Source organism: Lepidothrix coronata, unplaced genomic scaffold (genome assembly GCF_001604755.1).
Source record: "Lepidothrix coronata isolate B3197 unplaced genomic scaffold, Lepidothrix_coronata-1.0 Scaffold33, whole genome shotgun sequence".
Taxonomy (NCBI): Eukaryota; Metazoa; Chordata; class Aves; order Passeriformes; family Pipridae; genus Lepidothrix; species Lepidothrix coronata.
This window is the reverse complement of record NW_016690213.1, coordinates 2,256,549-2,268,643: the sequence shown is the minus strand read 5'-3', so window position 1 is coordinate 2,268,643 and position 12,095 is coordinate 2,256,549. Positions and strand designations below refer to the sequence as shown.

Here is a 12,095-nt window from a genome sequence, read left to right as displayed (position 1 = left end):
AAAAAAAAAAAAAAAAAAAAAGCCCAAGACACCTTTTCATCTCTAACTTGAAGAGGTCATACCTTGAAAAGTACATAGGTTTTAGTGAGGTCAAACGACTTTTAAGTGCTAAGAATATACCCGAGCCTTTACATGTAGCCTATGGTAAGGTTTTCAGAAGAGCTCACAGTTGTATAAACCTACAGTGCCCATTCCTTTAAACAGGAGCAGAAATAGATCAATGCTAAGCACTTCTGAAAATATTACTACAAATCACCAAGTCTTCTGAATTAATCAAACTGATAGAGTCATTCACTCAGTGACAGATTTAGAAAATACCAAGTGAAAGGATGTCTCTGGGTTACAGTAGTTTTCAGCAGTTCCACAGTATCTGGAACAATACAAACCAGCAAAATTAATGTTCTCTGTATTAGCAGCAACATTAAACTTTGCTAACCAGCTTTCAGCACAGCTTAGAAGCATTTCTTTGGCTACACTCTCAAGCAGCTTTCATACCTGACCAAAGGCAAACTGCTGTTGTGTTACTCCACCAGATGTGTGACTGAAGGTGCTGACGGATTTGGAAGAGGATGCTGGAAGACGATGCGATGCACTGACAGAAACTTGAGTTCTGTTCTGCATGAGCTGATCTCCTGTAAAGTTTCCTCCTGATGCGACAGACTGAACCGATGGTCCCAAGCTAGGATGTACTGAACCAGAAGAACTTGCAACAGCAAATCTGTTAGAAGCTGACATATTTGAGACTGTGGACTGCCCGGGTGACATCGCAGTGAAACTCGATCTACCTTGAGAAACATTAGCTTGACTGGGTGACAAATGCAACACCGTTGGTGACGCCTGCTGCATTGGCACCTGCCCACCAACAATTTGTGAAGTTCCATGGTTTACTATAACTTGGTTTCCAGGAGCTGTGAATGTCTGGCCAGAAACAAGCTGAACAGCTGTGTTCTGATTATTCAGCATCTGTCCTGAATACGACTGGTTGGCTCTTAGCATGTTTGTAGAGTTCCTGTTGAGCATTACATGCTCAGCAGACACTTGGCCAGGGACCAGCTGTGAAGGCTGAGTCTGAAGAAGCTGTCCATTTATGGCCTGGACATGATGAACTGAATTAGAATTAACAGACAAACTTGTAGGTATGAGAAACTGGTTTTGAGATGCGTGAGGCTGTCCCATAGGAGAATGGATAACAATACTACCTCCAGCATTGCTAACTGTCTGAGGTGTAACTGATTTTCTTGTATTTTGTTGATTAACAATATTAACAGACATATGAGGACCAACTACTGAACTTTGAGGTGAGTTTGCAGAAGCAAAGGGAATCCCTTGCTGTACATGATGTTGCTGTATTCCCAAGTTATTCACATTGTAAGCAGTCTGCTGACCCATCTGAATCGGCTTTGGTTGGATATTAATAGGAACTTTGTTAGAGTTTGGTGCCAAACCCCTTTGAATGATGATATTATGGACAGGCAACGAAGTCTGAAAATTTGTGCTGTTAAATGGAACAGTTACAGGTTGTGCTACTGGACTTGAATTTGAGTTACTGAACAGCGAGTTCCCATTTGGAGTTTGTCTGTGAACCAAGAGCCCACTACTCATGTTTGCAGGTGTTTGCTGACCATTGCCTTTCAATATTATCTGAGATCCATCGAGGTTATTAATGGTCATCATGGAAGGTTGATTACTAAATGAACCAATTAGCTGTATCTGCCCAGAACCACTGATCTGGCTGCTATTAGACAAATGCTGGCTGGGAACACTAATTCCGACATGTTGCATAAAGCCATGTTGCACACCGACTGTATTGCTTGCAAAAGATGCTCCAACAGGTTGCTGTACCACTTGAGTAACTCCTATAGGTTGCAACGTCTGACCTGAGTAATTAGAAACATTAGAAGCCTGAGTAAAGGATGCTGATGAAGAAGGATGAAGCTGAGCTTGTGCAAACTGTTGGCTAGAACCTACGCTGGCATCCAAATATGCCTCTTCTGCCAAAGTCTGTTCAGTAATATTGGCCTCCTGCAAGGACTTCTGAAGAATATCAAAAGGCTGATCCTCAGTAAGATCAGGCAAAGGAGACGATACAAGTTCATCTTCAAGAAACTGAAGGCTACTGGACAGCTGCAGTCCATCACTAGGCCCCTCTCCAAGCTGACCGCTTACACCTTTTACAGACGACTTAGGATCAGTGCTCTGAAATGCAAAACAAGAAATAATTTTCATAAACTTCAACATCTACCTCGTTTTCTCATTTTTCTTCATGCAAGCAAATTTTCTACACAAAATTCCACTCTTCACATAGCACATATAAGGTGACATTCACCCCATACAGTGGGCCAGCACAAACACATATATCACTGACATCTCACTCGTGCCCTCAAACAGACTGCTGGAGCACTACTTTCATTTCCCATCTCAAATCTCCCAATTCCACACCATCTAGCTCTGCAGCTGCACTGTTTCAAGAGGATTTGAAACGCTCTTTAAGTACCATTTTCCCTTCCTCAATCTGAGCACTGGACAGACAAAAGGATAAAAGAAAGGAGGAGTGAAAACATCTCCACTGTAATTCAATTTCGGGCAAGGCTTCAGTAGCAGCAGTAATAGCAGGGAAAAGGAAGGAGAAAGCTGACTTCTAGCAAATGACATCCCTCTCTAAAATCCTATCAGCATTTCTATAATCACTTAGTGTAAACTTGTGACCATTTCATAAAGTTAAGAAGGAATTATTCTAATTCTTTAAGAAAAATTTTAGAAATAAAGCAGTAAGAAAAGTAGTGCTACAGACTTTGTGGTTTATGCTACTAAAAAGATTACTGAGAACTATAAACTTTGAAACTACCACAAATATTAAGTGGCTTTAATGAAAAAAATCCTTCAAATCTACATCCATAAACACCGTGCTAAAGAAAATGAGAACCTATTTGCTCTTGTCTACTGTTGTCCTAGTTAGAGCAGTCAGAACCAGTTCATCACTGTGTGGGTGTAACCCAAGCTCTGTATTCTACACCCTCTATGACATTTCCCAGGAACTGTTAACAATAGACCATTCGCAGCAGCTGCCCAGAGCACACCTGACCCCTCAGGCTATAAGCCAGGTGTTAAAAAGCCTGTGAGATAGGAAGATATTCCTATCCTCACACCAATGACTCAGGTGTGATAACTCCTCTCCGGGGAGTCATTAGCACCTCCACACCCAGCCTGAGGGGTCATGTCTGCTAGCTGGCCAACAAGAATTCCAAAAATATCCCACGACTCACAATCATTCCCCGCCCTAGGGAAGGTACTGGGCATTCCCACTCAAACATAAGTCTATATAATTTTGAGGTCTTGGGACTTCTGGTACCACTCGTCGGATCCAGAGGAGGATCAGAACTTCAACCAGACTGCAGCCACCACTCTTGACCAGACTTCGACCAGCACTCTCACGAACAGGTTTTCCTCCCCTTTTACTTTGGACTCAGGGGGACCACGTGGGGCTCAGCACAGGAGCCAGTGAACACCATTCTGTTCATGTCCCAGAGTGCTGGGTTATACGTCTGGGTTTTGTGGGTTAAAACCAATTGTTTGTCCGTATAATTGTATTATTGTATTATTTTTTCTTAAATTGTAACTCTGACTTACAATCTCTTTTTAGCTGGGTTCATTTCTCCTGCCGGTTTACCTTTAAACCAGCACAACTGTGTCTAAGATTTTCCTAAAACAAAATTCTGTCCAGAAACTCTAGACAACACAAAGTATCAGGTTTCTGCAGATGGAATGACAATTTAAATGCATAATAATACTTGCAGTAGTTTCAAGTTAGGCAGAGTACGTCTTTCTCCATTGCATAATTATATCTCAGCTGTTCAAAAACAACATCCAGTGGCTTTTTAGGTCAGGATAAATGTAAACCATGGGTGTGCAATTATCAGTCACGTTCATACTCTGAGCCTTCACTCCTTGAAGGTCACAGACGCTTGTTCTCACCTCATGTAAACAGCGTGAAGATGCTGCAAGCCATAATTATCACATGCAACAACGTCCCCACCCCAACTTCAGTTCCCCAAGCATATTTATTCAGAATTTTACCCCAATCTGTTTCTAAAACAGCCTGTGTGGTTTTTGACACTTAGGTCATGTTTTGAAATATTAAAGGATTGTTATTAAGATTAAATAAAGTATTTTCAGATTACAACTACAAAACTACCAGAGGAATTAAACTAGTGCCTGCATCTCATGAACACCTAAAGCTCAGATCCTCAACTGTACCCAGCTACCATCGGGCAAAGCAAAAAAGGAATCACTAGGGAATTACTAAGACTCTTAACTGTCAGGTTCTTCAGGAGAATTCCCTACTGTATCTAATTTGTCTGCAGGTACAATGACTGATCTGAAATCTTTAATGACCGTGTAACTTAAAAAGTTCCAGTTAGTTGTATTAACAATACAATTATTACTACTTCCAATAATAACAATAATAAATAATATTACATGCAATCAAGATTAATAGCTTGAAACTCTCCCATTGGAATAGACACTCCCAAGTTTCATTTCCTGCACCCACAACTGTTTAACATCCAAAACCAATTTTATGTGCATAAACTGGAACAAGAGCCCTTCAAAGTTAGTATCTGAATCACCTGCTGTCCAGATTCAGAAAAGCCATGCAGAACACCAGGCTAAATGCAGCAAGAAATCAAGCAACTTCATGAATCTGATTACCAACAAGAGTCTTATTCTCACTGTCTCCATGAATATTCTGCTCTCTTATGCTGTCCTACTATACTGTAATAGGATAATGGAAGCAGTCACCCAGTACAACCCAGGTAACAGGGCAATGGCTAAGGAACCCTCTCAGGAGGGTTGTAACAGACACTGCCAACCGCCACAGAAAACCAACCTGGAATCAGCAGAGCTGGTATGGAATCGTTCAACTTGGGGAAGGAGAGGATGGGGGTGGGGGTAGTGTAAGGGTGTGGGAAGAGTGGACAGTGCTTTCTTGTCCTTCAGGCAGGAGGAATTGAATCTTGCTTGTGTTAGGTGTTGGCTGAGCATGCTTACCCGCTGAGGCACTGAACCCTTGATACTGAATTTGTAAACTCTGCCACTGAAAGGCATGAGACGGGCATCAAGACAGTCAATCCTACTTCATGGTAGCAATTCTGAATATATACAAAGACAGAACTTTCAGTATCTGCAAAAACTTTAATGACAAAAAAATTCAGAAGCCTTTAACTTTTTGGGTATCCCATATGATAAGCAAGGAGTGTGAAGTCTGTTTATATTTATATTTTAGATAGCACCTGTTCCTTCACAAGGCACTCTCTATTTGGAATTTGTAAGAATCTCTATTTGTAATCAAGTTGTTCATCACTTAGGTCAGCACAGGGCTCTCACAGGAAGGAGGGAAGAGAAGATGGCATTGGTATTCATTACGAACATATAAAAGGATGAGGACAGAGCAGGAGAGGAACAAGTGCCGAGAATGAAAATGCAGTGTGTCATCCTAGGAACATACACTAGGAATCCCTGCTCCTCTGACTACCTGCTTTCTAGATTACCTACTCCCCTAATTTCATATACCAGAAAGCTCTTGGCTTTCACCAAATACTTTTGTTTCCTCCAACTGCTACTCCCTATGCAACAAATCCACCTTATGTGGAATCTCCCACTTCCTCTCACTTTCTGAAAATACACCAGAAACACCTGACTTCTGCACATCCACACATGCTTATCAGATGAATGTCTACAAAGAAGTAGGAAGTCTAGGCTATGACAAATGCATGTCATATGTCACCCTCTTCTCCTGAAACCTTGTTTTTCTTAGGATGAGTCCTCAAAACCCACTCTGCCAATGATGCCTACAGGGAGCTGCTGTCTGCTAATGGCAAGCCTGGTACCAAGTTGAAACCACAGCTCCTGGTGAACTGAAAACTGGGCACACCCTATTACAGATGGTACTCTACTCCATGACCATTATCTCAACCAGCTCATCTGGAGAAAGAATTGTCACTCAACGTGACAAACTTCTTTTACAATATTTAATAATGATGTTGAAAGGGGAAGAACAGAGCAAATACTTCACATTCCAATACTGTACCTACAGGAAAGTCACTAGTTCTCCACACACAGATACACAGTTTTTAGAATTTACTTATGCCAATTATTTAAGGTCCCTACACCCCTACAAGTATATCCATGTATCTGTTATGAACATGGGACAAACACACAAGAGTCAAGATAACAATACAACAGAAAGAGGAATTACCAAGAAAATCCTACTCTATGTATTCAAATAACTTAATTGTGGGATTAAGAAGTCAGTTGTTTTTTTTTGTTAAAGCCACAGCAATGAAATCAAAGAAATGTGGGTCAGAAGGAATCTCCCTAAGTCATCCAGTCCAAACTTCTACACAAAGCAGGACTCCGCCAACACTAGAGCAGATCAGTCTTGGCTTTATCACCAAGGATTGGGATTCCACAACCTCATTGTGTGACACTTGGTCCAGGGCTGCAATAGATTCCTGGCAAGAAAGAACACTGAAGACTCCTTGCAACACCTAATGAATTTAAAGTGACTTCCCTAACACAGAAGTTACAGGAAGGAAACAACCCAAGCTAGCTATTCAGTCCAAAATAAAAAAAAAGGGAAAAAAATAATCATTAATTTAAAAAAATTGCCAGCTCAGATTCTACTTAAAGTAAGAAAAAAACCCATCCTAATATACACAGGAAATGTATGCATGACTAACTCTTAAGGTCTATATTTGAGCACTACTAAATCTACAATCACTAAAGTTGCAAGGTCAGTTTACTGAAGGGAGCTACACCAGAGAGCATTTCCACTGCTCAGCAAGCTGGTTTACATATTTACAAAACATGTCCCAACAGTGCAGTATTTTTAATTAATTCCCCACCAAAATACTTAAAATACTAACAGCATGGGAGGGGCAGTTCTATGTCAGCATTCAGAATTTTCATAGGAAAAGGGTCAAAACCCACATCTACTTCATTCAGTTTTATGAAGGCCAAGCAAAGCCACACAGAAGCATGCAATCTCAATAAATATAATTTCTCTTCTGACCACTTACATTGGAGTTGGCGAAAATTGAATTTGAGTTGGCTACAGAATATTCTGCATTAGTCAAGTCTTCATTGCTCTGGTAAAAGACAGAAATAACTTTAGAAATAATACACTCAGTGAAGCTTTCTATATCTAACACACAGGAATGCTACTTACAGATTTACTACTAGGTCCATGGAGAAAATAATTCAGCGCCTGTGGGTCCCTTAAGGGGGAAAAACAATAAAGAAGTTAGCACTTTTTGGAAGTTCTACTGATGAGACTAATTTAACAAAGGCACATGCTGTATTCATATAAATCAGGTTTGTAGTAAAAATACACTTCTTTCACTGAATCCAATGCAAAGTTGAAACTTTATATCATCTGAGGATTTCTGTTTCTGCATCAGGACAATTTTCAGATGTTAATTGTATTTGCTGCCACTGTAACAAGGCATTTCAAGCAATAAGCTATGCTGATCACAAAATCTTAGTTGCACTCTACTTCCCTTTATAAGGATTACTCACACGCTCTTAAAACACATGGTATTTTATGACAAGACACAGTACAAAACCTAAGGAATGTACTACCACCAAATAACATGAGAACTAAAACAGGTACCACCTTTTCTACAGCTAAACTATAATGCCTTGTTTAGCTCATATCTAATAATGGGTATTTAGAAACCTGAATCTTTGACACGTTTTCTGCTGCCCTTAACATATATTAATAAAAACTTATGATTGCCAGAGTAACAGTCCTCTCACGGAGAAAATGTGGCACCTTTTCCAAGCGAAATCAACCACAGAAATAACCAGCTAAATATTATGACTTTCAGTGTATTTCATTAACTTAGCACTACCGCTGATTAAAACTCAGATGAAAATTCTGGTCTGACACAATGAGTACTGGGAATTCAAACAAATAAAAAATACATTAATAGACATATATAGACCAAGTAAAAACAGTAAAAGGCTGTGTTACGTGGGATTATTCTAACGCAACAATTATATGGCATTTCCTAACATGTCCATTAGCATAAAGACTAAATTGACAGGTTTCTTATTTTAAAACATGTTTATTGATTAACACATAATAATACAACATTTTTTAGAAGCACTGAAAGCATCTCCTTCTTGCTTGATCATCCTAGAAAATAAAGAGGGAACAAGTTAAAGATCTTTTAGGTTTACAACTACTCTTCTAAAAGCAAAACATATGTTTACTCCTCTTTTTCACAAAAGTTGTTTACAAAAGACGTATTTGATAGTACTTGGCAGGGACCTTATGGTATATTATGCTTACAACATTGAAGTGGTTACACATATTTTAAAATGAAAATGTCATTTTCACAGTAGATTACACTGAATTTCAAGAATTAAGCAGCACAGAACTCATGGTCTCATATGGGGCTCTATCATGATTACATGTTTTATCAGTAAAATAACCAGGCCATTTAGTACTAATTACCCTCACTGTCTTTCAATCATGAAAAATGCAATTAAAAATTAAGAACACTTCATCACCTTAAATATTGTCTTTAGTAAGGAAGGAATTTTAAAAGGCACTTACCAAATCATAGATCACACGGAAAAAAGAAAACGTGTTTTCCATTCTTCTAGGTGCTTAAGACAATTATTTCTGCCAGCAGCAGGAAGAACACTGTAATTTTTCACACAAACACTCATCTGTATAGAGAGCACTTCATTCTCTGGACCACCTGTGATCTTGTACCAGGATCCTCACGATTCACCCTCATGCCAGAGCACTTAATTATCCCAGGATCATCTTTATGTTTCAGGCAGGAAGTGTTTTCATACTGCCACAATCAGTAACCTTGTGCAACAGTACACTGCACAGCAGTGCTTTTGCAACAGCATCCACAGAGCAACCCTCAAAAGAGCAACCCTCAAATTACAGCAGCCACCACGGTGGCATTTTGTTTTTTCTGAAGTTAAAGCTCTCACTGGTTTCACTGGAAGTTTTCCGTGTGTAAGAAAGGTAAAAAGCCTATCAAGTTACTACACTTAAAACAGTAAAAAACTTCTTGTATGAGCTGGAAATGATCATTTAGCAACTGCTACGAGACTGATGTCAGAGTAACTTCTGGTAGAGTTTGAACAAAATATCACTCATGAAAAGCTCAATTATCTTCTGCTATGTATTATAGCATATTATCTGTTCCTGAGTACTGACGTGCATGGTAGCTAAAGGAAGGTAACTTGTCACATATAAAATCCACAAAAAACTTGCTCAAGACTCAGCTATCTTAATTATTTTTTTAGATTCCCATAGAGAATTATAAAACTCCAAATAAATCTGTTAGGGATATAATGGGGAGGCAGGGGGAGACCACACACAGGGGAAAAAAACCACCAACCCAGAGGACCACTTAAAATCCTCAATTTTACTAAAATCAAGTATCTTTGAGCAAAATGTTGATAAATTCTTGTTCGTTGTGAATACTTTAAAGTACAGGGAGTAATTATTTTTTTTCTAACATCTACATACAAATGTGTATTTATAAGTATGAAAAAAATCATTTCATCTTTCCCTTTAGAACACTGCAAGCAGAGTATTAATAAAATACTTAGTTCCACTACTCAAAAAAACCTGAGATCTTTAGATTTTCATTAAAAAAAAAATAGTTATTTGCAATGAAGTTTGTAACAACATCTCTAGTAATGTACTTCGACACTGATCTGACACTACCAGTAGCTGAGAAGAGAATCCAAACTCCATGAGGACACATTCCCTAGCCCCTCCTGAGGAGAGTGTCAGCAAGTGAAGTGTTAGCTAGTATGCACTGGGATTGAAGGCTTTGGGATACACAGATCTCCACATGGAAGAAGTGAATCATATCTGCCCATTTCATTTGCCGGTCACCTCATCCTTAGACAATACTGAGATATAATCACCTTCTAGAAGATGATTTTGCAAAATTGTTATTTCCAACTTTTCTGCAATAATTGCTTATGGAAAACTTACCCAATAAGATCAAGGAGACAGGATTCATCATCGTCATCATCCATGACAACTAGAACGAAGAAGGAGAGGATGGATATTTGATATGTATCACATAACAGTTTGCTTTCAACAACAAAACCAATTTAGAATATCTCACTTTTTTTATAAAACAATTTATGAAGCTGACAGTTGTTTACTACTGGCAAAGTTCTTAAATAAATTTGCACTTTCTACAGACATCTGCTGGTTTATCTTAAAATCAAATTCAGTCACTGCAAAGATTTACAAAATCCCCTGCAATGTTTTACCCTCCAGGGGATTTTTATAATTTTAAACCAGCGAAAGACAAATGATTCACCAAACTGATTAAACAGAACTTCTGTGACTTAAGGTAGTAAAAACGTTGACACTGAATGCAATCTAAGACTCCAGTTAAAGTGCTTCTATAGGACTTTATTCCCAGTTAATACCAGTGAGGGAATAACCAAACACTACAGAACCTACAAAGGCTGTTACAAATTAGTGGCTATAATACTGAGCAGACAAAAAGGTAAACAAATTAAAGGCAGTATCATGAGGGGGCTGCTATAGTCTAGAACCAAAACTACAGCCGAGACATGACAAAACATTAAAAAGAACACTATTTTCTAACAGACCTTTCTTAGCAATAGTTAAATGACACTGTGGCCACTTCCAGTTTCTCCGTGGCAATATTCCGAAGTGTACTTCAATGAACTTGTGATTAACAATGCAGTGTTCTGACAGTCCTTTTAAAAACGGGTGGGGAGGGAATTCATTGCCACGAGCCAATCTGAGGGCAACTATCTCCTTACTGTGTGCAGAGCATTTTTAGCTTCACGGTATGGTGACCACCAACCCTCTTATGCACTGCTGACTCCATCAGGTGCTGCCTGTATCAAACATATTCCATAATTCTCTCCTCCTATCGCTGTTCCTTCAAGCTTCTGGGGTCTCCCGTTCACCGTAACTCTCGGAATATCATCTGAGACTATACCTTCTCCTTTGTTCTTGTCAGTAACTCTCAAGACCATCCCATCTAACCCACCGGTTCAATTATCAACCGATGCTAGTGTTTCCAAAACCTCTTGGTACCCTGGCTTCCACCTAAGCTCTCCTATCTCATCTTTACAGTATTTTTAAATCACCTCAAGTTGATCAGTGCATTCCATGCTTGTTTTTTTCTAAACTTCCCTTAAAAACTCTGCTATCATACTGATCACTCAAATGTATTAAAACAGTTTTGGTTTTAATTCCTTTTGCTCTCTCTTACTTCTTGCCAAACAGAAGTTTACTGTCCCTGACCAGAGATTCATGTGAATCGTTCTTCAGGCCGTCTCTCATACAGATCTCCATAGGGATTCAGACAATGAAGGGACTGGAGAACCCAATATACAAGAGGCTGAGAGCACCAGGACCATTCTGCCTGAGAAACAGAAGGCTATGGGAAGATCTTAGCCGTGTGTATAAATACCTGGTGGAAAGATGTTAAGAGTATTGAGCCAAACTCTTCTTACTGGCATCCAGTGAACAAACAAGAGGCAAGGGGCACAAATTGAAAAAATATAAACCAAAAAAGTCTACTTAAACATAATAAAAAACTTCTATTTCTTTTAAAAACTCTGAGGGTAGTCAAATACTAGGCTCAGGTTTTCCAGCAAGGTTATGGAGACTCTATCCTTGGAGATATACAGAACCCAGCTGGACTACAGCCTTGACCTGTCTGCTCTGGCTGAGCCTGCTGTGAGCAGGACAGGGGATGAGGTTATTTGCAGACATCCTTTCCCACCTCAGCTGTCCTGTGATTCTATAACCTCTTTCCTGAAATTTTTCTCAACTCCACTGATTCTGAAAATAGTTTATGCTGTAGACTGGCAGAGGGTACTGTGTCCTCTATACTCTATAGCCTTATTTGGGTTTTTTCTTTAGCTGTGTTTTACGCTTACAGTGAGGGTGAAGCAGAAACAGAGTACATGTCACTGTAAGGATCATTCAGTATCACCTCTCTGGGAGAACAGGAAAACAAAGGATGGCTACAGAAAACTACGCCAAATGCTGACAA

General features: G+C 39.3%; 1 protein-coding gene across 3 annotated transcripts in view; it reads right to left on the bottom strand.

Annotated features, from left to right (window-relative positions):
* The window catches only part of GLTSCR1L (GLTSCR1 like), a 45,613-nt gene that overhangs the window by 10,350 nt on the left and 23,168 nt on the right, over window positions 1-12,095 (bottom strand). For 2 of the 3 annotated variants that reach the window (XM_017811671.1, XM_017811670.1), the window contains exons 2-5: window positions 10,037-10,085; window positions 7,226-7,274; window positions 7,077-7,145; window positions 496-2,196 (exon numbers count right to left, since the gene is read on the bottom strand). In XM_017811671.1, coding sequence (XP_017667160.1) covers window positions 496-2,196; window positions 7,077-7,145; window positions 7,226-7,274; window positions 10,037-10,080 — 1,863 coding nt within the window. In that variant the 5' untranslated portion in view covers window positions 10,081-10,085. Of the gene's footprint in view, window positions 1-495; window positions 2,197-7,076; window positions 7,146-7,225; window positions 7,275-10,036; window positions 10,086-10,671; window positions 11,717-12,095 lie in introns of those variants that run through there. The other variant, XM_017811672.1, reaches the window with a different exon arrangement.